This window comes from Aspergillus puulaauensis, chromosome 2 (assembly GCF_016861865.1).
Source record: "Aspergillus puulaauensis MK2 DNA, chromosome 2, nearly complete sequence".
In the NCBI taxonomy this organism is placed as follows: Eukaryota; Fungi; Ascomycota; class Eurotiomycetes; order Eurotiales; family Aspergillaceae; genus Aspergillus; species Aspergillus puulaauensis.
Genome location: NC_054858.1, coordinates 622884 through 647948, shown reverse-complemented (window position 1 = coordinate 647948; position 25065 = coordinate 622884). Strand labels below are relative to the sequence as shown.

Below are 25065 nucleotides of genomic sequence, written 5' to 3'. Positions count from 1 at the left end.
GTTAACCAAATTTGAGTTTGGCAGTTAAGAGCGAGGGTCTCAACACTCTTCTTTCATCTTGTTTGCTCATCTCTTGATAGACACTACAGCCACTGTGCAAATTATAAGTAGTCCTTGGAAGCGACTGCTGTATTTAATTCTATTTGTGAACATTCATGCGCACGGGCTAGTATTATATGCCCCATACAGGTATCTGAACTGCCCGGATACTTCTCCGAGAACCCACCATCTACTTATATAACGCCATCCCCAAGAATAATGCTCTGAAGTTAGTCCCGCCAGTATTCAATTCTAAATCAAATTTCAAATCCCACTTAACGAAACTACAGAAGAATCCAGATCCAAAATGGAAACCACACAGCCCAGTCCCGATCCACCACTCGCAACATACCCAGACCTCAAAGATAAAGTCATCTTCCGTGCGTCACGAACCTCTCCTTGTTCCCAATCAAACAAGGCTAATTCTATACGCAGTAACCGGAGTCGGCCAGTCTGGCGACCCCAACCTCACCATCTGGGGAAATGGAGCCTCAATAGCTCGACTAATGGCACATCAAGGCGCAAAGGTCTTTGGCTGCGACTTGGATCGAGACGCTGCCTTGCGCACGCAGAAGCGTATCCAGGAAGAAGAAGGGGGAGATATCACCGTGACACAGGCAAATGCAACGAAGGACCAGGATGTTAAGCGTGCTGTCGATGAATGTCTTGCCAAGTACGGCCGGATTGATGTCCTCGTCAAGTAAGTAGACACTTACCAGTTACCAGCTCTCTAGACCATGGATTCACCGACTAACGATACATAGTAATGTAGGTCGATCCGAACGCGGAGGCCCCGTCGAACTGACCGAGAAAGTCTGGGACGACCAAACAGACATCAACCTCAAATCCGTCTACCTAAGCTGCCACCACATCCTACCCGTAATGGAAGCCCAGGGTAGCGGCGCCGTAGTCAATATTTCGTCAATTGCAGGCCTGCGCTACATCGGCAAACCGCAAGTCGCGTACTCCGCCACTAAAGCCGGCGTGATCCAGTTCACCAAAGCTACGGCTGTGATCTATGCTGCAAAGGGGATCCGGCTTAATGTTGTTGTTCCCGGTCTTATGCATACGCCGCTTGTGACTGTTCTGGCGGAGAAGTATGCGCAGGGTGATTTGGAGGGGTTTGTTGAGAAGAGGCATAATGCTGTGCCGACGGGGAGGATGGGTGACGGGATGGATATTGCGATGACGGTGTTGTTTTTGGCCAGCTCGCAGAGTAGGTATATCACTGGGCAGAAGATCGTGGTGGATGGGGGGATTACGTCTGCTACTGCTTGATATGAATAAGTCTGTAGCCAGTCTACTTTGGTGCCTACGCTGGTAGGGTTAATGAATGCTTAGATGGTCCCAACAGGACAGACATGGTAAACATGTATATATGGGCTTCGTAGTATGTCTTGGGGTTGGCCATTCTGTCATGCTCTACGCAGCCTTCAAACGAATGGGCACAGGTTTAGCGATACAGGTTATTGCAAGCAGGGCGCATTCTGGGGTGTCTGGGAATCCCGGTGGGCCTGGAACTGATGCCCTAATTGGGAATAGTAATGCCGAACCGCTGGGAGCCTTGGAGTCTAGCTTCAACCAGCTTCACCTCAGTTTCAATTAACTGACTCTCAGTCATTCTCATCTTGACCGATTCGCCAGTTAGATCATTATTCTATCGGAATGAGCTCCACACAGAAACATTGCAGATCGCGCGATGGGTGTTGGACCTGCAGGAAAAGGTAGACTGACACCGCCTGCGCTGACAGCACCACTAACAAGATCCAGGAAAAAGAAATGTGATGGCACAGGCATACCATGCAAGAGCTGTACCAGACTGGGACTTTTCTGTGAGAGCGATGTCCGACTCGTATGGGAAGACGATGCACGAAGGGCAGGAATGGGGAGGAGGGGGCCAGGCATACTGAAAACTAGTACAGAGACAGGCAAAGCTCGTACAGTGAACAGCCTCGATAGTGTCCCTTTAACAAACAGAATCAGTGGGCTATCAACTTCGCCGTTTGAGCTCGATGCGACCGAATCAGTGCTTCTCGACCGCTACGTTCAGAGATTCTCAACGACTTATCCCGCCTTCTCAGGGCCTACAAACCCATTCCTGACCGTTTTGCTACCACTCGCTACGCAGAGCCGTGTTGTACTGGACTCGCTTCTCGCGCTCAGTGCCGTTCAGAGCTGGGAGAACGGATCATTCGGAATGGGTGCAGCAATGCTGAGGCTGAGGCAGAAGGCACTGGGCGGCTGTCGGCAGCTTCTATCACAACTCAATATGCGTAGGGTTGAACTCAACAGGCCAGCAGGAATGCACGATCAAACTATCATCCGCGTCTTTGCTAGCTGTATGCTCTTACTACTTTACGAGAAACTGGCTGGCGAAGGCCAAGAGAACTGGTCCCCTCATCTCAGCTTCATCGCCCAGCTCTGCTCCCAGCCCTTATTCTGGCCTGTGGACAAGGAGTTCGACTTTCTCTTAAGTCTCTTCTGGTACAACGACCTTGTCCGATCAACTTCATTACAGACGCCGACTCTCTCGGACTTTTACCTTACCGGGATCTCGACTCAGCTCTCCCTGGACCGGCTTTCAAGCCCGGGACGCTTCGCTTTCCCTCGCCTTATCGCGCGTATTAGTTCCGGGGATCCAACTGTGACGGACGCAGATATTGCCGCCTGGGATGGACGGCTGGACTGGTTTCCTAGTTTTGCCCTTGTGGCGTCAGGGGATGCTGAAACTCGTACTCATTGGGACAATCGATATCTGACGATGGATCCCCATGTCCACTGTGTCAAACATTTAATCAATAACAACGACCCAACCGGCCATACAATAATGTCTGAGCTATATCGAATCTCAGGCATGGTTTACAGACGACAGTGCGTAAACATGCCCATGGAACAATACTTGTCCAAGAATTGTCTGGCCCTGTGGGCAGTCCAGTTGGTGCAACTGTTGCCTGAAGGCTCGCCTTTCGAAAGTACACTTCTCTGGCCAATTGGAATTGTTGCGAAGGAGTTGAACCTTCTTGATGAGCCCCAGCGGGCGTATATCCTCGCTCGTCTGAAGGCCCTTGAGCGGCAATTTCGCATGAAGCACTTTAGCTGCGTGATAGATATGCTCCTCAGATCCTGGAGGGCAAGTGATGCAGGTATAGCAAATACTATCAACAGTACAATCCTACTGGGATAGAGTCTTGTTGAATACACGCACTTGATTAAAACTCGGTTGTTTACCTGTGTCAACGACTAACAGAGATATGCTAGCTACTACGCAAGTGGCCTCATCTCGTACATCGTCTGCTGGATATAAGCAATCTGCTCGTCTGCCCACTTCTGCATTGCAGCAGCATCCACCGTCTCGGTACGGCACAGTCCTTTCTTCCCCTCTGGATCGGACTGCTTGACGTTATCATCGTATCGCTTGCGCAACGTCTCTGCAGCGATCCGCGCACGCTCTGCCAGCACGTCCAGACGATACGTTGTCCACTGGTAGTACAGCTCCGAAAGATGAGACTTGTTCCGGACATTTGCATTTGTCGTCTCGTCAAGCAGCATGGGGTTCTTTGGCCGGAACGACGTCACGATCGTAACTCTCTCCGGCATGTTGGTTACAGGCGCTGCGGTATGCGTGATATATCGTCCTTGCAGTAGGACAGCACAGCCCTAGCCATGAAGTTAGCAATTCCTATAACCCCTAATAGCCTTGAGATAACTAACCATCTGCGGTGACTTCACCTTCAAAGTCGTCCCATCCCCCTTCATCAACTCCGTCTCTCCCCCAGCCATATGTCTCGCATCGGACAACATAACAACAACAACAAACGGATGCGAGTCCTTATGCCACTCAATAATCGGCCTTGTCTGATCCGTCACAGCCTCTCTCTTTTTCTCTTTCTCTTTCTCCTTTCGGAAATTTTCAATAGCCTCCTCCGTCGCAACAGGCGGCTCTACAGGCGTCCCACGCACCTCCTCTAACCCCCCAGCCCCAAGTTGAACATTAGCATGCGAAATCTCATAATCCATCGCCGGAACAAGTTCCACGCCCGCAACATCGCTGATAATCCTGAGAACCTCGGGCGAGTGCCAGAACTGGTGGATGAAGGGGGCGTAGCGCGGCGCCATCCCGCGGATCTGGACTGAGCCGGGCCGTGTGTGGTGCATGCAGTTGTCCAGCACGCCCGGGCTGAATATTTCTTGTCTGTGCGCGAGGACTCCGTCGTGGGAGAGCAGGGGGAAGGGTTCTGTTGTTGCGATATTGGAGAGGGCTGTGGGAGACAGGGCTAGGTCGGACATTTGGAGGGTTTTGGAGGGTGGTGAGAAGGAGAGGTGCTTTGCTGGGTTGAATAGTGTGCCAGTATAGTTTGGGCCTGCTGGGCCATCCTGGCTTTGCGATGTCTTTGGGAGTATGCCAGCGGCATGCGGAATTTCGAGTGCCACTGAGGGGGCCATGTTGATAGAATAGAGCGAAATATCAAAGAGCAGTGATTACTATGGGTCAGTGTTGTATCTCATCCATTTCTTGCAGTATACATCGGCATATTTATGCAATCCGTATGGGCTTACAGTACGCATTTCGGTAATTCGAGCCGCCATCCTTTGCCTCTCGTACTATACTGAAATGAGGGTATTCGAGGCGCCCGGCATACACTGCGTGCATTCTCCCCACTTCTCCATTTACTACTCAATAAGCTCAAGATCAGCAGTACAGTTTCTGGATTTGGGGTATTCCAGCCGCCGATGGAGAAGTGACTTTCCGGTTTCCACCAGTCTTCGTATTGATATTACTCCAACATTGATATCAACAGTTTGAGGCTTTTCTATCTCCAGGTGCAACCCCAGAGTATTTTCTAGATTATCAGAGGAAAGGATGATCTTTTCCAGAATAGGTCCAGTTTTCCTATCATTTCCATATTAGCCTGTTATCATGCATCCACCGAGCGGGGTTCAATCTTGGTATTAAGCTGTTAAGCTGGGTATGCCCAAAGTCTGGGTTGCATCTTCATCTTTGAAAATCGAACCATTTAGATTTTATATAATGGGAGACAGAAGTCCCACCCAGAAGAAAGAGCCTCCGGTCTCCCAAGAGCAAGAACAAGAGGCGAGTTTCGTTGATACAGCCGACAAAGATATCGCTGCCGGCCATGTCGACTACCACGGAATCAACACTACGACTATCGCCCAGGGCGCCGATGAAGTTTATGAAAAGAAAGTAGCGATCATGAACGAGGCCCTGATTGACCTGGGGATGGGCTCGTTTCAGTGGAAGATCTTCGCTTTGACTGGCCTCGGGTGGTTTATTGATAACGTGCGTATAGTACAAGCAGTTTCCAGCAATTGCAACTGACAATGACGATGTGCAGTTCTGGATGCAGGCAATAACTATCATCAGTCCCGCTGTGCAAGTCGAGTTCTCTGTCGACAGGATCGCCTTCCTCACCGTAGCCAAGTACGCTGGGCTGGTCGTGGGATCGAGCATTTGGCCGATGACAGCGGACTTTATCGGCAGACGGCTTGCGTTTAATGTTACTCTGTTGATATCTGCTGTCGCAGGGCTGGTTGGGGCCGGTAGCCCTAATTTCACTGCTATCTCGGTGTTCTGCGCCTTTATTGGCGTGGGAACTGGTGGGAATCAGCCTGTGGATAGCGCCATCTTTCTCGAGTTCATTCCTGCGACGCATCAGTATTTGCTTACCATGCAATCGGCATTCTGGTCCCTTGGGCAGGCTATTGCTGCGTTGATTGCTTGGTAGGTTTGACCCGTATCCCTTCTAGAGGGGCACGCTGACCCTGGTAGGCCTCTAATGGCAAAGTATTCTTGTCCCTCTGATACGCCTTCCGGTCAATGCACGTTCCAGGATAACCTTGGATGGCGATATTGCTATTGGACCTTTGGTGGCCTTACCCTGTCCATGTTCCTGGCACGTCTGTTCTTCCGAGTCTACGAAACCCCGAAATATCTGCTGGGAAAAGGCTTCGACAGGCAGGCTGTCGATGTCGTGTCAAAAGTCGCATCTCGAAATAGAACCAGTACCTGGCTGACAGTCACCCACTTCGAGGCCATCGACGCCCAGCTTGCAAGTCAACGATCTGAAGAAACCCAGGAAGCCCCAAATGCAACCTCCACAAACATCCTCAAACGCAGCATCACCAAGTTCAGCCCAGAAAAAGTAAAAGCCCTCTTCTCAACCCCTCGTCTCGCCTTCTCGACGACCATGATGCTCTTCCTCTGGTGCTCAATCGGTATGGCATACCCCCTCTACAACTCCTTCATCCCAATCTACCTCGCCGCCAAAGGCGTTGAATACAGCAGCACATCCCCAGCACAGGTATACCGCAACTACGCCATCCAAGCAGTCTGCGGAATCCCCGCCTCCCTCCTCGGCGGAATCACCGTCGAAATGCGCCATATCGGCCGCAAGGGCACAGGGACGATTGCATGCATCAGTACAGGCGTCTTCCTGTTCCTATTTACCCGAGCCTCTACAAACGCCGCCGTACTGGGGTTTACGTGTGCGATTGCGTTCTTCCAGAATCTTGTCTATGGTTTGCTTTACTCTTATACACCGGAGCTCTTTCCCGCGCCGGTGAGGGGTACGGCGAATGGACTGGTGGCTCTGTTTAATCGGTTATCTGGGCTCATGGCGCCGATTATTGCGGCTTATACCGGGGTTGAGACGGATATGCCGGTTTGGATCTCGGCGGCGTTGTTTGTTCTTGCTGGTTTGGTGTTTTTGGTGCTACCTGTTGAGACGAGGGGGAGGGCTGCTGCTTGATTACTCTCTATATTTCTCTGTTTATATTGTATATATGGAATGGGTAGCGATGCCAGCGTCAAGTCTTTATTCCGTGGTCACTTGGAGTCCTACATTCTCTCTTAGCCGGTGTGTATCCAGGAATCCACATTAAGCAATATTTGGGGTAGACAACTTCACTATATTATAAAGGTATTCCCGATAGGCGCGCAGTATTAGTTAACCCCGCAAGATCACCTCCAACTCTCGCTCTGACTTTCCTTTTTTCTCCCACAGCCCCATCCACCATACAATGCTCACCCGCTCCCTTCGCTCTGCCAATCGGCCTCGCAAACACAACAAAACATTCACAGGATGCTGGACCTGTCGCGCACGCAAGGTGAAATGCGACGAGGGACGACCAGTCTGTCGCCAATGCCGCCACAGAGCAATTCCCTGCGGTGGATATGGGGTCCGACTGCAGTGGATGGCCCCTGATACTGGGCTTGAGGATGATAGCCAGGGAGTTGGTAATCAGCCGATTATAACTGGGCCATGTAGACGGCGGCTCATGTCTGGTTTGTACTTACCCATTATCTCTGTGCATTGTATGGCCTAAGAATCGCCTTCCAGGTGAAAACGAGGATGCGCCTCCACCGTGTCAGGTTGATGAGGCCCTGGTTGCTATCGATGCGATAAAGCCAGGTCTGGTTAGTTCCCAAGGTGAGGGGGACAAGCCATCGACATTCTTAGGAGGTTTTGGCGTGTTCGATTTGTCAAATTCCGATCGCGATGCTGGCAGTTCTCGAACGCCTCCTGCTGGCTCTCCTCCAGAAACAGCCTGTGTGCCCGTTCCACCGTCTCCAGATCAAACCACCTCTAATACGGTCGCCGAAGAGAGTGTCGACGCAATACCGGCAGTTACTGCTCCTATTTCGGGGGGTGAAATCTGCTCCGTCGAGAGACCGTACATGAACCCTTTTGAATCGCTCCAGCTCGCGACTGAAGACGAACCTCTCGCACTTGATCCTTTCCGCGAGCTCGACATTTCTGACTTGCAAGGCGCCGGTAGCTCGCACGCTGTCCAAGATACCTGGGAAATCAGTTTCAGTCCTGTTATCCCATGGCCTCTGTCTCCGGGGCAACTTTCCGGCAATGAACGCCTCTTGATGCACTACTATGGCACCACAGTCGTTCATCTTTTTCCGGTTCTTGATAGTCCCAAGAGCCCTTGGAAGACCGTTCACCTACCGCGCATGCTGCAAAGCGCTGGTGAGATGGTAGTGGACGGCTCGACTTCCCAGATACGCGCTGCTCTGAGGACTACATTACTATCAGTCAGCGCGTTCTATTTATCCAAGCACAACTGGTTACAGTCCAGGAGCGATGAAGCGACAAAATGGAGGAGAGAGGCTATGCACTTCCACGGTACGGCTATGACTCTGCTTAAGGATGCAGTTAATACCAGGTCTACGTCTACTGTCAGATCGAAATATAAAGAGCTTTTGGCAACCATGCTTTCCATGATCTCTATCAATGTAAGACCCAGTCCCCCAATGTTGGATATTAAATTTACATTGGGATAGGTTATATCGGGTGATATTGCCAGCTGCGGGTTTCATCTAGAAGCTGCCTGCAGACTGATTACTGAGACCGCAAAGTGGAAGACGCAGTACTCCAATAAGGCCAAAGCTCTTCATCGCATCTACTTCTATTTACGGACTATCTACGAGAGTACAGCGATCCGCGCCCCTATAAAAGCTTCCGAGGCTGAGGCCACATCACCATCATTTCATGGATCTGGAGCCGTTTACGAGGGCTCGCGGTTTGTGACTTCGCCATTTGCAGGCCCCGACGACACGAAACAGGCGGGTGCCTATGAAAGCATATATGCCATTCCGAAGAGCCTCCTAGTATTCCTAGGTAAAACAACTGAGCTTATCAACGCGGTCCACGAGGTACGAGAGATATCTCAAAACAGGAGCATCCCATCACCGCTGGCTGAAAGATGCGACGAATTGGAAACGAACATCATGGACTGGCAAACCGACACCACACAGACAAATGTCACATCAAGGGTTGCAGCAAACACGGGCATTATTCAAAATATGACCCGGGCCTTCCACGAGGCCCTTGTAATATACTTTGCGCAGCACATAAGACTCTTAGACCACCGATATCTGAAGCCATTCGTCAAGGGGGTGCTCGAGGGCATTGAAGCCGTGGAACGGATAAAGACCGAGTGGCAGGTCCAGGCATCTCCTCTATATTGGCCAGCATTTATTGCAGCAAGCGAGACCTTCGACCCCCATCTCCAAGACCGATTTAGAGCTTGGTATGCGCAGGTGGAGCCGCGTGCCATTGGATCTATGAGTCCCGGCATCGGTCTCCTCGAACAAGTTTGGGCAGAGGGGCCGGCCGATCGGGACCGACAAACAAGTCTGTGGAGGCAAATCGCGGCGAGGGAGAATACGGCTTTGATGCTGACATAGGCCTGTACATGTACAATACATGTTTAGTTCTCGCTGTCGCCTGCCTTCGTGGACTCCACTCGGTTGACCTGGACAGGAAGGCGTTCCCGATATGCCCACGCTCCGATATACCTAGTTAACTATACCTATATATTATCACTCAAGCACTTGCACGACATTTCCATACTATAGAATATATATTACTACATTTGACAACAAGCTATCCTTTAATTTCCTGTTGAATCCGACCCCCCCCCCCAAAAGCCGTCAAAATGTCGTCCACCAAGGCCGCCATTTTAAGCCCCAACGCCCCAGCCCCAAGCCCACTGATGTCCCAGGGAATCATCATCAACGGCACTATCTACTGTTCAGGGAGTCTTGGAATCGATCCAAAGACAGGGAAGTTCGTTGACGGCGATGCGTCCGACAGGACGGTAGGAACCCCATAATCAATCACCACGTTAAACCCTACCCTGCTAATTCAAATGTAAAGGTCCAAGCCCTCCGCAACCTCGAAGAAGTCCTCAAGTCAGGCGGCAGCGATCTCAGCAAGGTCGTCAAGGTGACCATCTTCCTTTCCAGTATGCAGCACTACGCGAAGGTGAATGAGGGGTATGGCAAGGTCTTTAATGACGGGGTGAAGCCGGTATGCCTTCTTTTTTACCTGACTAATGATAATTTATCTAATATGCGTCTTTATAGTGTCGGACTTGCGTCGCTGTTGCTAGTTTGCCGCTTGATGCGGAGGTGGAGATTGAGCTTGTTGCCCACCTTTAAATTAAGAATGTTTATGTAGTTGAGTTTTCGTCAATAGTCTGATAGCGGTGTAGACTAATCTGTTCAAATCTACAGAATATTCTTGTCAGAGTTGTGTAATTAATATATCGTAGTGTTGTTGTGAGAGTAAATCAACTATATATAGTCCCCCAAAATATAAGTCTAGGCTTTCGAAGCAGCGAAAACAAATGTCAGCGAAAAATAGCAGATTACACGATGAAACAATGAAATCCACCGTCTGAATGACCCGATAACCTACTTCATCGAAGAGTAATTGTATTCTCCAGCAGCAGATTAATGCATGCATAAACCACATCATAATTAAAAGATCACGTGACATCGCTCAACGCGTCGGGTCACGTCACGCGCGCGCAGGACACGCCTCTAATTAATTATCCTGGCCCAGATTCGCCCTCGCCCAGATTGCACCAAAACACAGGCCTGGAGCATTCATTCACATTCCTTATACTGAATTCCATACGACATACACACAGCTTAACTCGCTTCACGCCTTCGCAATTGCCCCTGCCCGTGTACACGTCCTTGCCCCTGCCTTGCACACGCCCATGCGTTATCTATGACCGCCCGCCATGCCTGAAGCCATCGCCATGCCCCAGAAGCGGGTTCTGGGCGACGCAACAAACACGAACCCCCGCGGCGCCGTGCAATCATCCCCCGGTATGAAGAAACGCAAGATCGATAGTGAGCCTGCTGCTGCAGCCGTGAAACCAAGCCCAAGAACCCAAAATGGTGCGGCGCTGCGGAAAGTTGGCGGCTCGAGCCAGCCGCAGAAAAGCCAGTTCGAGGAGGAAGTGCTGGAGAAATTGACGCAGGATATCAGCGGGTTGAAGGAGAATAACTCGGAGAAGGACCAGCAGTGGGAGCGGCCGCCGCTGGGCGCGTTTGATCCGACGACGCAAAATATTTGTTTCCAGCAGATCGATGCTGAGGAGGGGACGACGAATGGGGGGAGGGCCGCTATTCGGCTTTTTGGTGTTACGGAGGTATGTTTTTGACTCGCGTTGGATGGTTGTTAGGGTATTGTTTCTGATGACTTGGAATAGGTTGGTCAGTCGGTCTTGCTCCATGTTACCGGTTTTCAGCATTACATTTACATCGCTGCGCCCGTTGGCTTCACGAAAGAGGATTGCGACCCGTACCGTGCTTTCCTCGAAACGAAACTGGCACACTTTACGACCGTCGTCGACTCTGTTCAAATAGCGATGAGAGAGAACATTTATGGATTTCAGGGTAATAAGAAGAGCTATTACTTGAAGATCACCGTCACGGATCCGAAGCACATCCCCAAGCTGCGAAGTGCTCTGGAGACAAAGGCCCAGACACTGAACTACAAGGGACTGTGGAACAAGTCTGAGCCTGGGATCTTGACTTTCGACAGCATCCAGTATCTTCTCCGGTTCATGATCGACACCGGCATTCAGGGTATGTCCTGGGTTGAGGCACCGGCAGGAAAATACAAGCTTCACGCGCCGGAGGACAAGGTTTCGAACTGTCAGCTCGAAGCGCGCATCGACTATCGTGATCTCGTCGCCCATCAACCGGTTGGTGATTGGGCCAAGATGGCGCCATTGCGGATTCTGTCCTTCGATATTGAGTGTGCGGGACGAAAGGGGATCTTCCCAGAACCAAACCAAGACCCAGTCATCCAGATCGCCAACGTAGTGACTCGGTACGGAGAGTCGAAACCTTTCGTCCGAAACGTTTTTGTTTTGAACACTTGCAGTTTGATCGTCAACACCCAAATTCTGGAATTCCAGCAGGAGGAGAAGATGCTGATGGCTTGGCGGGACTTTGTCCAAAAGGTTGACCCCGATGTCATTATTGGATACAACATTGCCAACTTTGATTTTCCCTATTTATTGGACAGAGCGAAGCATCTCAAGTGTACCAACTTCCCGTACTGGACTCGACTAAACGGTATGAGGTCTGAGGCTAGGGAATCGAACTTCTCCAGCAAGCAAATGGGCAACCGCGACACGAAGACGACGAATACAAACGGAAGAATACAGCTGGATTTGCTGCAGCTCGTCCAGAGAGATCACAACCTGCGAAGTTATACCCTCAACTCCGTGTCATATGAGTTCCTTGGAGAACAGAAGGAAGATGTCCACCATACCATGATTACTGAGCTTTATAACGGTACCCCCGATTCACGGCGTCGGTTGGCTGTTTATTGTTTGAAGGATGCATACCTACCACAACGGCTGATGGACAAACTGATGTGTCTGGTCAATTATACTGAGATGGCAAGAGTCACGGGTGTCCCATTTAATTTCCTGCTCTCCCGTGGGCAACAAGTCAAGTTCCTCAGTCAGCTGTACCGTAAAGCGTTGGAGCAGCAGCTGGTGATTCCCAACATGAAATCAACAGACGAGCAAGACTATGAGGGTGCTACAGTCATCGAGCCTGTCCGCGACTATTACAAGGTCCCCATCGCAACTCTCGATTTCGCCTCTCTGTATCCTTCTATCATGCAAGCGCACAACCTCTGCTACACGACTCTGCTCAACAAAAATAGCGCCGCTGGGATGGTCAAGGATGAGGACTATATTGTCACCCCTAGCGGCGATATGTTCTGTACTCCGAAAGTACGAAAAGGTCTCCTTTCACAGATTTTGGAAGAATTGTTGGGTGCCAGAAAGAAGGCGAAGAAGGACCTTGCATTTGCAACCGACCCATTCAAGAAGGCCGTGTTGAACGGACGACAACTTGCGTTGAAGATCAGTGCCAACAGTGTCTACGGTTTGACTGGTGCTACAGTCGGTAAACTACCGTGTCTACCGATTGCCAGTAGTACGACGAGTTATGGTCGTCAAATGATCGAAAAAACGAAGACCGAGGTCGAGGCCAAATACACCATCGCCAACGGCTACTCTCACGATGCCAAGGTCGTTTACGGTGATACTGACTCCGTAATGGTGAAATTCGGTGTGACGGAACTTGCTGAGGCTATGAGACTTGGGCAAGAGGCGTCCGAGTACGTGTCCTCAAAATTCATCAAGCCGATCAAACTAGAGTTCGAAAAGGTCTACTTCCCGTATCTTCTCATCAACAAGAAGCGATACGCAGGCCTCTTTTGGACAAACCCGAACAAGTACGACAAAATGGACACAAAAGGAATTGAGACCGTTCGGAGAGACAACTGCTTGCTCGTCCAAAACGTCATTGAGACTGTGTTGCATAAGATCCTGATTGACCGCGACGAGGAAGCCGCGCAAGAGTACGTCTCCGCCCAATGCTGGTTTACATGGTTTACTGACTCCCTTTAGCTACGTAAAAGACACGATTTCCGACTTATTGCAGAACAAGGTCGATATGTCGAAACTGGTGATTACGAAAGCCTTGACCAAGGAAGTCTATACTGCTAAACAAGCCCACGTCGAGCTCGCTGAACGCATGCGAAAGCGTGATGCCGGTTCTGCGCCTACTCTTGGTGACCGTGTCGCGTACGTTATCGTCAAAGGCGCTGCTGGTGCGAAGAACTTCGAAAAGGCTGAAGACCCAATCTATGTCCTTGAAAACAACATTCCCATTGACACACGATACTACCTCGACAACCAACTCGCCAACCCTCTAGGCCGTATTTTCGAGCCTATTCTCGGAGAGAAGAAGGTGGGGCAACTGCTCCACGGAGAGCACACCCGGTCCATCGCGATGGCGGCGCCAACAATGGGTGGGCTGATGAAGTTCACCCAGAAGACGGAAACATGCCTGGGCTGCAAGAAGCCGCTGAGAGGCAAGGACGTCAAAGCCGGCGCCGTGTGTGAGTCATGTCGCCCTCGTCTCGGCGAACTCTATACAAAGAGCCTGAACAAGATGTCCGATCTGGAGGTTCGTTTCGGACGGTTATGGACGCAGTGTCAGCGGTGCCAGGGCAGTCTCCACTGCGAGGTCATCTGCTCGTCTCGCGACTGTCCTATTTTCTACATGCGCATGAAGGCCAAGAAGGACGTGGAGGACTCTCAAAAGGAGCTAGGTCGGTTTGATTTTGACGCGGGTGCATGGTGATCCAGCTGTTTGTATTAATACCTTGGTTTGGGCTGGCGTTAGCGATGACGGCGCATTGGGCAGTAATAACGTATGGATACATGATTGAATACAATACAGTACCAGTATACTAAAGGACTTATTACCCTGGACCTGACGGGACCTGGACACACGCGCTCCTTCCATATTTGTCCTCAGTAGAAATGGCCCGTGCTGCTGATTGGCGGGCTAGGCAGGAACCGCAGTCTTGGCGTGGAGCCTGCAATTCCTGACCTGCCAAACTCTATCCGGACCTCAGTCACGCCTCGTCTACAACCATCCGCCCAAATGCCCCTCCCAGACTCAAATACGCCCCTAAATCCCACCGTGGAAGAAATGCCCGATGAGGAGGGAGCTAATAATGCCCGAACCGCGCCAAATCCCGGCACGTTATGGCCGCAGGTGCGTGAATCATGCGTAGCAATATCCCGACCAATTATTTCGCTTATAAAAATATTTACTTGCGAACACTATTACTATCACATGTTACAGTTTGCCGTTTTGGAATACTGTAATTCTCGCTAACGGTATTATATTTTCGGGCAGATATGTACGCAGCATGACTCTGTCCTTTCATCGCACCTGAGCACGCTCCAGGCGTTAAAGGAGCAGGTTTCGTCAGACCCAGAAGCCTCTCAGCTGATTTCGGCGATGATCGAGAGGACAAATAAATTGATGCTGCAGTTTGAGGGTGTCAAGAAACATATTGTAAGTTTTTGCCATTGCCTTGCCGTTTGGGTCTGCTTTGTTGGGGTACGCTTGCTAATGCAGTATAGACACCACGTACGTTTTATGATTATTATTCGGTTCTTCCTGTTAATATAGGAAGGGCTGAGTCGAATTCATGTTATGGCTAACGATTTGATAGGAATGGGTCGCCGGTCTGACCCTGTTCGGCCGACAGGCGACGGGACTGATTCTACGCATACCACGCCATCGAGGCCTGAAGATGGCTCTGGTCGTAAGAGAAGGAAGCGGAATAGGCTTTCAAACACGGAAATCGAGTCCGAGGTCGAGGCAAAGGAGCCATTGCTTGAGGTGCAACGATTAAAGCGGAAACGAACAGATGTCGCCATTCCAGGTGCGGATGATGATGTTCAAAGCGCCATTCCTGTGTCATTGGAGACAGAAGATATTTCAGATGAGGTACAGCGACGGTTAGAGATCAAGGAAGAGCAGCGGCGCAAGCGTGACTCGAAACCTGAGAAACGGAAACGGGAGCGTGATAGTCTTGCGTCCAATAGTAGCACTCTGTCGACAGGTGGCACGAAGCCGAGGAAGAAGTTTAAGCTGAGTGGGGGAGCTAATCGGTGACATGAAGGAGAGCCTCGATAGGATTGGAATTGTTGTTTCTATATGGGCGCTGGGTGTCGTGAGCTTTTAGACTGCATGATTGTTATCTTCAGGGCCATGTATATCTAGGATCAACCAATAAACTTCGTTCCTCGTGCCGATATAGTTCAGGAGTGTTGTTCCGTGGGGAAACCTTATTTTATACTTCTCCCCGGAAATCCCCTCCGGCACAACACCACCATGGCCTTATACCAATGCTTTCTGGTGGCATGGTATGTCGATGACTCCTCTCTCGCTGCCAGAGGTCTATTTATCTGGCCGTCGTTGGCGGCCAGTCCCCCCCTCTTTTTTCCTTCTTCATTCTCCTCCATTGTTCCAGTGACCACTATCATCTACTGCTCTACCAAAGAAGACATCTAGAAAAAACGCCCTTCTCTAAATTCGAACTGAGAAAGTGATCTCCATCGACGACAACAAGAACAACCTCACTCTCCCACTCCGCAGACCTTGAAACTACACCCACAAAAGTGGACCTGCCTTCAAAAAGAGCCCAACCTTGAACGTTGTTTTCAAATTGTTAATTGCTTTTAAAAAATCTCAAACAAGCCTCACCACCCCAGGCGACCAAAATCCGAAAGTTTAGTCCATTTTTTGCAAGATCCGTTTACAGACCGTGGCCTCGACAGACTCTAACTAGGTGGAATCCTTGACCTTCTTGTGTGAGGCTTCTTGCTTTGAACCTATCGTTGACACCTCTTCTCCACCTGCTTCATCATGTCTCGCAACCAACAAACCCAATTCTCTTCTTTTCACCGGCCTGCTCCTCGCCAGGGCGGCCGGCCCTCCGGCACTGGGGCTTGGAGATCCGCTCCTCAAAATTCTCATAACCAACGCTCCCCTCAAACCTATTCCCCTGGCCATGGTCAGAGGAATAACTACCAAAACAACCCCCAAAACAACCACAAAAACAACTACCACAACAACAGGAACAACGCCCATAAGGGAGTGTTCCATAACAATAAGCCTCGCCACGCCGGCGCTGGTTTAGATTTCGTAAGTTCTCTGGTCTCTCACCCTATTCCCTCACCAGCAGCTGATACAATGCAGGACAACGACACCACAATGACGGGGATGCCGTCTCCGTACTCAGCTAAGCAGTGGAGGCGGATTCAATATCTCCGTCAGCTCCGTGACACCCACCAATATGAAAAACTCGACCGGGAACTCAACGGTCCAGACTCGAAGCCGCAACAGGACGTGGACATGGTGGATGCTCCTCCCCTCCAAACACCTGATCCTCGCTACTCCGATCTGGATATGCTTGATGTTCCCGACAACTTCTAACCTCCTCTCTCTCTCTCTCTCAAACAAACAAACAAAAAAAAAGGACACCACCACGACAAGGTACGAACCCAAAGGCGTAGGCAGGTAAGGTTGAGGATAGCTGCTGGCGCCCCCGTCGGGCCCGATGGAGCGAGGCCGGGCCAACCGTTGTCACAGACCGGGTTGGCAACCCCGAGTCGGAACGTCTGGATGAGGCCCTCGTGGTGAATGTCCAACCCCCAAACAACAACTTCTACTAATTCTACCACTTCTACCTGCCTCTCACAACTTCAAACACTCCTCAACGGAGTGGACTACCTCTATCCTCAATCTTTTACTTCTACCTTCAAACACCTACTCTCATCTCTCCGCAATACCTTGGGCCCATCTTCTATCCGCTGAAACAAATCCACCTTGACTTACCTTGACCTACCTTTACCATACCTCTTCTAGTCCACTCATACTCTACTTCACCTTATCTTCACCTCAAATATCTTATCTTACTGTGATCACCACCACTCTACCACCACTCTACCTTCACTACAACCATGACCTACTCTACTATCACTCCACTATCACTCTACCATCACTCTACCATCAACCTCCCATTACTCTACCATCACTTTACCATCACTCTACCACTCTGCCACTCTACCTTTACCTCCACCTTCCACTTCCTCGCTCGCCTGTGGTGTCCAGGCTTACCACTCCCCCTCCCATCCCACCACCATCCCCCAAACACCTCAACATATCTCACCTTTGTTCATGTATCGACCCCAACCAGGTTTTTACCAGAGCAAGCATAAAATGCTGCCTGGATTTCCCCTGGATTCGATGCCCAAATGGGGGGGTTTGAAGTCACTGTTATCCATCTATTTGCATGTATATGACAATCGTCGTCCCACTTGTCAGATGTTTTGTATCTCTCCTCATATCCGTCCTATTTACACCTCCTAGGTCTTGCAACTGAGTGCACGCGGTTGTGAGTACTGATGTTGGTGCCTCTGCCATCTTGTATCCATCTATCTGTTGTCTTTAGTTACTATCTCATCGATCTCCTGAGGGAGTCATGAATGAATGAACATCTTGACGATACATAGAGCTTCCTCCGCCTTAGTCTTCGTATCCTATAGTAGTTCCACCCACTGCATCTCCCCACGCCTCTCACGAAGCCCCAACCTCTTTGTAATACGCATTGCTCAGCTACTCTTTCGCAGCCCCGCTTCTGTGGCTGCCCCCACGCCTCCAAATCGATCACCCGAGCTGAGACCCGCCGGAAGCGCCTACTGCATTCCCACCCCGCGATGATCCCCGATTCCTGCATCCACTCATCACTATCCCGTATTCCCGGCGATGAAAGTGGCCAGAGCTTCCGGACTATGCTCCCAGGTCGAACTGTATTTAAGTCAGGGCACACGACCACAGAAAATGACCACAAAAAGCACCGCGACCGTTTCTCTCTCCCTATCTTGTTTATGAAATCACCGTAATACCCACATCCGACTCCCTTATATAAATCTACTTTCGGCCTGCCAATGCCCTTCTCACGCTCTATCAATATCGTCGGCTGCCATGCCGAAGGTGAAGTTGGCGACGTGATCACCGGCGGCGTCCTCGATGTCCCCGGCAAGACCATGTTCGACAAGCTCATGCACTTCCAAACGAAACGAGACGAGCTGCGACAGTTCGTGCTCAATGAGCCTCGAGGTCGTGCCCCAATGAACGTGAACCTCCTTCTACCACCTTGCGATCCTCGCGCCGACGCCGGGTTTCTGATTATGGAGAGCAACGAATACGCGCCCATGTCCGGCTCTAATACAATATGTACGACGACCGTGCTGTTAGAAACCGGAATGATCCCCATGAAAGAGCCCATTACGGAAGTTACACTGGATACCGCTGCTGGGCTGGTAACCGTCACCGCGGAGTGCGAAGCAGGGAAATGCAAAAGTGTTGAATTTAATAACGTCCCGGCCTTTGTGCTCGAGCTGGACTTCAAAGTCCAAGTCCCCGGTCTAGGCGAGATATCTATTGATATCGCATACGGCGGGATGATGTATGTGGTTGTGGATGCTGCTTCTCTGGGTCTGTCTGTCCACAGCAACTACTCCCGCGAATTAATTGACATTGGTGAGCGAATCAAGCGTGCAACTGAGGCTGTATATACCCCTGTCCACCCGGAGAACCCAGGAATCACGGGTTTCTCGGTTATCTCGTTCACAGAGCCTCCTCGGACGGAGGATGGCTGCAAGGTCGCACCCAATGCTGTGGTTGTTTCTCCCGGGCGCTTTGATCGCAGCCCATGCGGCACTGGGACTTGTGCCAGACTAGCTGTTATGCATGCAAGGGGTCAGATTAAGGAAGGAGAAATCTTCAAGCACCGAAGCATAATAGGGACTGAGTTCGTGAGTCGCATTCGTGGACTTACATCGGTGGGGAAATATCCCGCGGTTTTGCCTACGGTAAAGGGTCGCGCTTGGATAACGGGCTTCAGACAGGCTGTCCTCGACTCTACGGATCCATTCCAGGAGGGCTATAGATTGGGCGATCAATGGCCCGTTGCACGAATATGAGACAGCCTGGGAACGGGGTCGGTGCGGTATGTTTCTCTCTGGGGGTTGTAACGATAGTGGTGACAGCATTCAAGCACGCTTGGACGTCAATTTACATACATATTCAATGGAAATCAACTACAAATTTCTTTGCCGATCAGCTGGCCTCAACATCAATTCGCCCCGCATTCAAGACCCAGTATATGCCTGTGGCCAAGGTACGGTCCCTTCAAATGTGAGTCATTCGAAGACGAATGAAGTGTACCTGACTGTAGCCGTAGTCCCAAGGCTCCAAGTCACGCTGGAGATAGAGAGCTGGAGATAGATGATTTTGTTGGAGATAGCTGGCTCGCATGATGTTTAAAGTTGGAGTTATAGTGAGAGGCGGGAGGATGAAAACTGGGGGAACAGAGGTGCACATGAGTGTTGATGGGCTGTGAAGGAAGGAGCGTTGGGTGACATCACGCAGGGAAAGTATCACTCCCCCGTTCTTTCCCAAATCGATAACTCTGATGCCATACTCTATCTTACTCCAGTAGCACCCCACTCCATCGAAGCCCTTGCTTTCAACAGTCCGGAAATCTGTCGGCATCGGGGGTTTGTAGATGGTTGGCACTGGTTATATTCTCATCGGCCTTGAATCATTTTATCATTATTTTTCAAGTTTGTTCAGGGTCCATAATATCTCACAATGTTGCAATTTAGCCACTTGGGATTCACGATTCTATATCATCTAAGTCTATGGTGTTCGAATATAACCCGTAACCGGGTCCACGCCAGCTCGATATCAGCTGGCAGGTCAACATGAGATATGAAACCACGCCCGCGTGGACCATAACCTTCTTCATCATCTCTGACTCTTGGTATTTCTCCCAAAAGTAATTCAATAAACCGATCTAGTCCCCACAACCCAGGTATACCTTCCGTATGCTTATACGCCAAAAGGCCGTTGTCCGATAATCGTACCTTTGGAACAAATCCCGGCAAGCTGTGGAACGAGACTTTGGACAACATATCGCTGTAGACCATTTCAAAAGAAGCCTTCGTTCTCAGCATCATCGTCGGGTCTTGATTGATGATGCCCGATTTCGGTTCTCGGAAACCTGCCTGCTCAAGCACGCGGCGACTAAACAAGGCGTTCTGCCCACAGTTGGTAGATTGATCTTCAATGAGAATATGGCATCCCTGCGCGGTAATCCTGTTACGATCGAAGAATCCATCCAGAATTCTTTCTAGCACCCGAGCCTCTGGCAGTCCTTCGATTGATTTGGCGAGGTTCGAGTAGCGAGGATGGCGCCGGACAGCGGCGTAGAGTAGTTTCGTTGAGTGGCCAATGCCGCCGCAAAGCACCAGGGATTTTGTAAGATCTGGTCTTTGCTCGAGGGAGTGGAAAATTGTTTCAGCTCCGAAAAGGACTTGCGAAGCGCATATTATCATACAGTCCACCGGGGGTGCAGAAGAGAGGTTGTCTAACTGAGGGTCACTCAAGTACTCTGATAGTGCATTTATATCTGAAACGGTCTCAGGAGAGCAGGTTGTCATCTTGTAATTTCATAAGGAGCACCTGAAGGTTTCTGACTTGGTGTTTGTATTGGATGTTGTTCAGTGATGTTTGAAACATCATCAGTGAAAATGACTTGGCTGGAGACGACTACCAAAAGGGGAAATTCTTGCCGGTGGGGCCCAACCCCATTCAGGACTAGACTTCTTGTAAGTATAAACAGGGCTTTCATCCACTGGAGTTAACATTGCCTTTCATACGCCTATATATCTGCTACCCGAATTTCCACAGTGCCAAGCCGGACCATAACCTCACTGAAAATGGAAGCCCGAATTCCAAGCCTACGTCTAACCACGGCGCTAACTTCGAACACAAACCGAGGCAGGGCAAAGTTAAAGGACGTTGCGTGGTCGATTTCAATGCTTAGCTATAAACCTACTAGGAGAGAGGAATGTCCAGGGAAGAGCAAAGAGTCAAGATGAGCAAGATAGATACCTAGATATAATCCACACAACAAGAGCCAAGCTAAAGCTCCTATTTCCAAGCTTACAACAGGTCCCAAGGATTTCCGGCTTTCTTCTTTTTATTCTCCTCCTCAAGCTGTCTGACCCTCTTCTCAACCACCGCCAAGTGTGCAGCGAGATCACGAGCGGCCTGTTTCAACAGCGGTAGGTCGTTAATCGTTTTTGGATTGAGAGGGAATGGGATGACCTTGCCATCGTGACGGGACGGGGCTCTGGGTGAGACGTTTTTCTCGGCTTTTGGACCAGTGTCTGGGGCATCGCTGTCGTCTGGCAATTCAACGACTCGCCGTGACTGAAGCTGTGAGTCCAAAAGTGGCACGCGACGCTGGTTACTGGACGGAGGAGTCGTAAAGGGCGATTGGTATGCTTGAGCACCGTAGTCGGCTTCTGAAGTAGTCTCCGGGCTTTCGGCTCTGTCATAGTAGCTTGTCCCTGCGTCCGGTTAGCCATCTGCATGTGTTCTCTAGGACCAAATACTGACGGAAAGTACAGTCAACACGACAGCTGAAGCGACAGTTTGCGCATGCCTCGCTCATCGGCTTGCCATCCTGCACGTCGGAGCCTATAACGCATGTCTTCCAGACTCCCTTTCCACGGCTACACCAGCTACAAGGTGTTTCCGCCAATTCACCGCGGGTCTGAACAAGCCCCGCGATCAACGATCGAGTGTCTCCTAGATGTCTGCGCTTTGGGTTCCCATTTTCGTCCATACTCCAATCCAACTTTCTCTTCACTGGAAAGTCTAGATAGTACATCATAACCGGGTTTGATGTTCCAAGCGGAACGATGGGGAGATCATCGAGGGTGATACCAGCAACTAGCCTGTTTAGTGTTTATTTGCAAGATGCAAAGGGTCCATGCTTACATTCAGATACCGGATTAGGAGTCCAGTTTCTCTCCTGGAACTCTGCTAGGCGGGAAGATTCCCGGAGCGCGTAGATTTGTTCAAAATCGTCGTCTTCGATTTCGGATGCAGACCGCTTGATGGGCTTCGGCAGGATAGTCCTATAGGCATGGAAGCCCTCAATATCACCGTTGTGAAGGAGTCGATAGGCCATCTTGAGAGCAATGGCTAAGTGGTAGGTGACTATGTGCCTGCGACTTGCGTAGTTCAAACTCGGTGTTAGAGGCAATGGAAGACGAGGAACTTGTGCTGATGTCTTCGGTGACGGGTATATGAGAGTTGGAATCCGTGGACAGAACACTAACACAAGATTACTGTTTCATCCAAACCATTAACACATTGATTGTGCGTAGAAGACAGTCGTCTAAGCCATTTATCTCCTATTGTTTTCCAGTCCAATAGGATAAACACAGGTTAAGCTACGGTGTTCCTTATCCTCGCCTGTGTCCATTGTCACAGGGGTTAGTGCAAGAGCGAAGACTCGGTGATCGAAACAACCATTCAAGCCCAGCTGCTTAATTCTAAATGACTGCTGGTTTGGTCAACTAGGCTAATTTGCAGCACCATCATGGAATTAGGGAGAATTGTCAAAACTCACATGCCATTTTGAAAAGCCTTTCACACTTTATTCGGGTAAGCAATACCAAGTTAACAACCGAACAAAGTATGTCATCAGTAGTAGGTACTTCTAAAGACAGTTACAACAATGTCTTTATGGCCCATAACTTGATCCCCGAGTCCGAAAGGCCAGTATCAAAAACTCCGAAGCTACCAAACACATCGTAAACATCATTCGACTGTCAACATAATCTCACGTTTTTCCATTCCGTTTGTATGTATGGTGGGCCAAGCCAGGCTCCCATTTTCCAACATGACCTGGTCTGTTTCTCCATACACGAGCTTCTTGTCGTCTAGTAGCCAATCTTCGTACTCCGATTCGTGGAACTTTTGAACGCGCTCTTCGGGGTGAGTATCGGCATCTTCGAAATCCACAAAGTAGCTAGGAATACGTAATAACATTTTTAGTGATTATCGCAGGGAAGAATGCCTTGGATAACGAGGTAACGCACCATTTGTCCTGTTTCTCATCATACATGATATTCGCGAGACTGTGGTCGAATTGGGTAACGTGGTGGCTGTACAGCTCACTATAACTAAACCATCAGTAGTGACTCACCAAAGCTAATTGAGCCGACTCACGTCAAACCTGCGCGAAATGCCTGTCTGATTTTCTGTCGTTTGGCAAAGTCGTAGGTCCGAAACTCAGTCAGAGCCACTCCGGGGACCCTCTCCATCACAATGAATACTAGCCACCCACCCGGGACAACATTATCAATGCCCTGTCGGCAGTGTGTCAGGGACAGGAGAGGAGGGGTCACGGAACAGCCTCTTTCAGTGAGCCACATCAAAGCATTAATCTCATTGATGGTTGCACTAGCATAAACATCAGAGGCTTCGTGTGCCCGGACGTTTGGATCTGGAGAGGCATCGTCAAGATCTTCAGGTATCCTGTTACATTGCGTATGATTAGAGCTCATCAAGCGAATAGCTCATTGATGCCTGCCGACTTACTGCATCCGAACCTTGACAATGGCTCTCTTTCCCACACCGGGGCCTCGGATCTGCCAGCAACGAAAGACAGCCTGTGCCTCGGAAGTATTATAGATGGATTCTGACAATGGGTTCGACTTGATCACCTTCTCAGAAATCTGCTCGCCCATCATCCACAGACTCCCATCTTCACCTTGAAAGATATATTTCTGGAATTGGCCGCCTATCCATGGGGTGCCCATGACGCGAGCGACGAAGCGACGCCTCGAGGTGGCCTCGCCCAGAGGAAGAACAGGAGAACAAGGTGCGTCCACTAAGTGTTACTAGATGTAACGGCGATGTTTATAGAGAGAAGTGAAGGAAATTGTTCCAAGAGTGAAGACTTGTGGGTGTGTTTACTACTCAGGTACAACTGCCACTAGCCCCGATTTGGCCTGCTGTTTCCTCGAGCGTCCAAGAGTCCGTCGACCCATTCACTACACTGATATCTACCGTTACCAGCTTCAATATGGGAGGCACTTCTGGGTTTCCCGCTGGCTGGGATGCATCTGCCTATCACCCAGGTTGACCAAAACACGCACTTGACGGCCCATCCACTCCTTGTTTGAGTGGTTGCCGGCCCCCAGTAGACTCACTTGCCAGCATGTTTGTGTTAGGATACATCAAAGTGCAAAAAATCTCAACTTCGAGCCCATCCCCATCATGCGTGGTGGAGGTCCAAGCAGAATCGATGTCGATGTCGATACTACCAAATCATACTGACAACACACCCTCCGTGTGGGAAATCAGTATATCTATCAATGATCCAGGACACACTTCTCCAGCTGCTTTTCCATCAAAGATCGGTAATACTCAGCACGGTTTCTCTACTATTATGTTACTCTTTGCTGAGCTTGTATTCTTATAATATCGACAAAATCGCCTTGTCTTCTAGCCATGGAAACACAGATAAGACCTTACACCACCCTCACTGGTGTCCAAATTCTTGACACTCCACCCCCCGAGATCTTTGCTCGGGAGGGTTATCAGACAGTTTCATCTGCAATACACAAGCTGTGTTATAATGGACCGTATCCTCCTGGCCCATCGAGTGTGAAGCTCATAATATCGTCTCTGCACCCAAACCGAACGCCAATCACTTGTCTGTCGAGATGCCAGGCATCACAAACCATCCCATACCGGCAAAGGAAACGATGAAAAGGCAGGTCCTTCTTCAAATCGCGTCAGATTCACGTTCGAACGTATGATTTGGAGGCCTTTCTTTCTTTTCCTTTCTTGTCTACCAGGATACTAGCTCTCCAAGGATGGCTGGGCCCCGCTTTGGTTGAGTAGAGGGTATTCATCTTGTTTGTTACTTC

General features: G+C 50.1%; 13 protein-coding genes across 13 annotated transcripts; 9 read left to right on the top strand and 4 right to left on the bottom strand.

Annotated features, from left to right (window-relative positions):
- Positions 1–346: 346 nt before the first annotated feature.
- Positions 347–1317, top strand: APUU_20275A (SDR family NAD(P)-dependent oxidoreductase; the record flags this gene model as incomplete). Its single annotated transcript, XM_041698898.1, has 3 exons — positions 347–419; positions 475–739; positions 804–1317. The coding sequence occupies 3 exons, from the start codon at positions 347–349 to the stop codon at positions 1315–1317; spliced, it is 852 nt and encodes a 283-aa protein (XP_041552037.1).
- Positions 1318–1921: 604 nt separating this feature from the next.
- Positions 1922–3223, top strand: APUU_20274A (uncharacterized protein; the record flags this gene model as incomplete). Its single annotated transcript, XM_041698897.1, has 1 exon — positions 1922–3223. The coding sequence occupies one exon, from the start codon at positions 1922–1924 to the stop codon at positions 3221–3223; it is 1302 nt and encodes a 433-aa protein (XP_041552036.1).
- Positions 3224–3300: 77 nt separating this feature from the next.
- On the bottom strand, positions 3301–4482 carry APUU_20273S (uncharacterized protein; the record flags this gene model as incomplete). Its single annotated transcript, XM_041698895.1, has 2 exons — positions 3301–3696; positions 3751–4482. The coding sequence occupies 2 exons, from the start codon at positions 4480–4482 to the stop codon at positions 3301–3303; spliced, it is 1128 nt and encodes a 375-aa protein (XP_041552035.1).
- A 586-nt stretch (positions 4483–5068) lies between these two features.
- On the top strand, positions 5069–6806 carry APUU_20272A (MFS transporter; the record flags this gene model as incomplete). Its single annotated transcript, XM_041698894.1, has 3 exons — positions 5069–5338; positions 5394–5779; positions 5828–6806. The coding sequence occupies 3 exons, from the start codon at positions 5069–5071 to the stop codon at positions 6804–6806; spliced, it is 1635 nt and encodes a 544-aa protein (XP_041552034.1).
- A 271-nt stretch (positions 6807–7077) lies between these two features.
- Positions 7078–9256, top strand: APUU_20271A (Zn(II)2Cys6 transcription factor; the record flags this gene model as incomplete). Its single annotated transcript, XM_041698893.1, has 3 exons — positions 7078–7342; positions 7398–8302; positions 8351–9256. 3 exons carry the CDS (start codon positions 7078–7080, stop codon positions 9254–9256), a joined length of 2076 nt encoding a protein of 691 aa, XP_041552033.1.
- A 251-nt stretch (positions 9257–9507) lies between these two features.
- On the top strand, positions 9508–10012 carry APUU_20270A (uncharacterized protein; the record flags this gene model as incomplete). The annotated part of the gene is made up of 3 exons (XM_041698892.1): positions 9508–9669; positions 9729–9881; positions 9938–10012. 3 exons carry the CDS (start codon positions 9508–9510, stop codon positions 10010–10012), a joined length of 390 nt encoding a protein of 129 aa, XP_041552032.1.
- A 590-nt stretch (positions 10013–10602) lies between these two features.
- Positions 10603–14041, top strand: POL3 (DNA-directed DNA polymerase delta POL3; the record flags this gene model as incomplete). Its single annotated transcript, XM_041698891.1, has 3 exons — positions 10603–11016; positions 11077–13253; positions 13303–14041. The coding sequence occupies 3 exons, from the start codon at positions 10603–10605 to the stop codon at positions 14039–14041; spliced, it is 3330 nt and encodes a 1109-aa protein (XP_041552031.1).
- A 306-nt stretch (positions 14042–14347) lies between these two features.
- APUU_20268A (uncharacterized protein) lies at positions 14348–15373 on the top strand (the record flags this gene model as incomplete). Its single annotated transcript, XM_041698890.1, has 4 exons — positions 14348–14461; positions 14606–14767; positions 14836–14842; positions 14928–15373. The coding sequence occupies 4 exons, from the start codon at positions 14348–14350 to the stop codon at positions 15371–15373; spliced, it is 729 nt and encodes a 242-aa protein (XP_041552030.1).
- Positions 15374–16126: 753 nt separating this feature from the next.
- Positions 16127–16696, top strand: APUU_20267A (uncharacterized protein; the record flags this gene model as incomplete). The annotated part of the gene is made up of 2 exons (XM_041698889.1): positions 16127–16405; positions 16460–16696. The coding sequence occupies 2 exons, from the start codon at positions 16127–16129 to the stop codon at positions 16694–16696; spliced, it is 516 nt and encodes a 171-aa protein (XP_041552029.1).
- A 1514-nt stretch (positions 16697–18210) lies between these two features.
- On the top strand, positions 18211–19248 carry APUU_20266A (proline racemase family protein; the record flags this gene model as incomplete). The annotated part of the gene is made up of 1 exon (XM_041698888.1): positions 18211–19248. One exon carries the CDS (start codon positions 18211–18213, stop codon positions 19246–19248), a length of 1038 nt encoding a protein of 345 aa, XP_041552028.1.
- A 708-nt stretch (positions 19249–19956) lies between these two features.
- On the bottom strand, positions 19957–20769 carry APUU_20265S (YdcF family protein; the record flags this gene model as incomplete). Its single annotated transcript, XM_041698887.1, has 1 exon — positions 19957–20769. One exon carries the CDS (start codon positions 20767–20769, stop codon positions 19957–19959), a length of 813 nt encoding a protein of 270 aa, XP_041552027.1.
- A 505-nt stretch (positions 20770–21274) lies between these two features.
- Positions 21275–22310, bottom strand: APUU_20264S (DUF3716 domain-containing protein; the record flags this gene model as incomplete). Its single annotated transcript, XM_041698886.1, has 3 exons — positions 21275–21684; positions 21743–22069; positions 22118–22310. The coding sequence occupies 3 exons, from the start codon at positions 22308–22310 to the stop codon at positions 21275–21277; spliced, it is 930 nt and encodes a 309-aa protein (XP_041552026.1).
- Positions 22311–22945: 635 nt separating this feature from the next.
- APUU_20263S (uncharacterized protein) lies at positions 22946–23949 on the bottom strand (the record flags this gene model as incomplete). Its single annotated transcript, XM_041698884.1, has 4 exons — positions 22946–23156; positions 23227–23304; positions 23357–23665; positions 23729–23949. 4 exons carry the CDS (start codon positions 23947–23949, stop codon positions 22946–22948), a joined length of 819 nt encoding a protein of 272 aa, XP_041552025.1.
- Positions 23950–25065: the final 1116 nt, after the last annotated feature.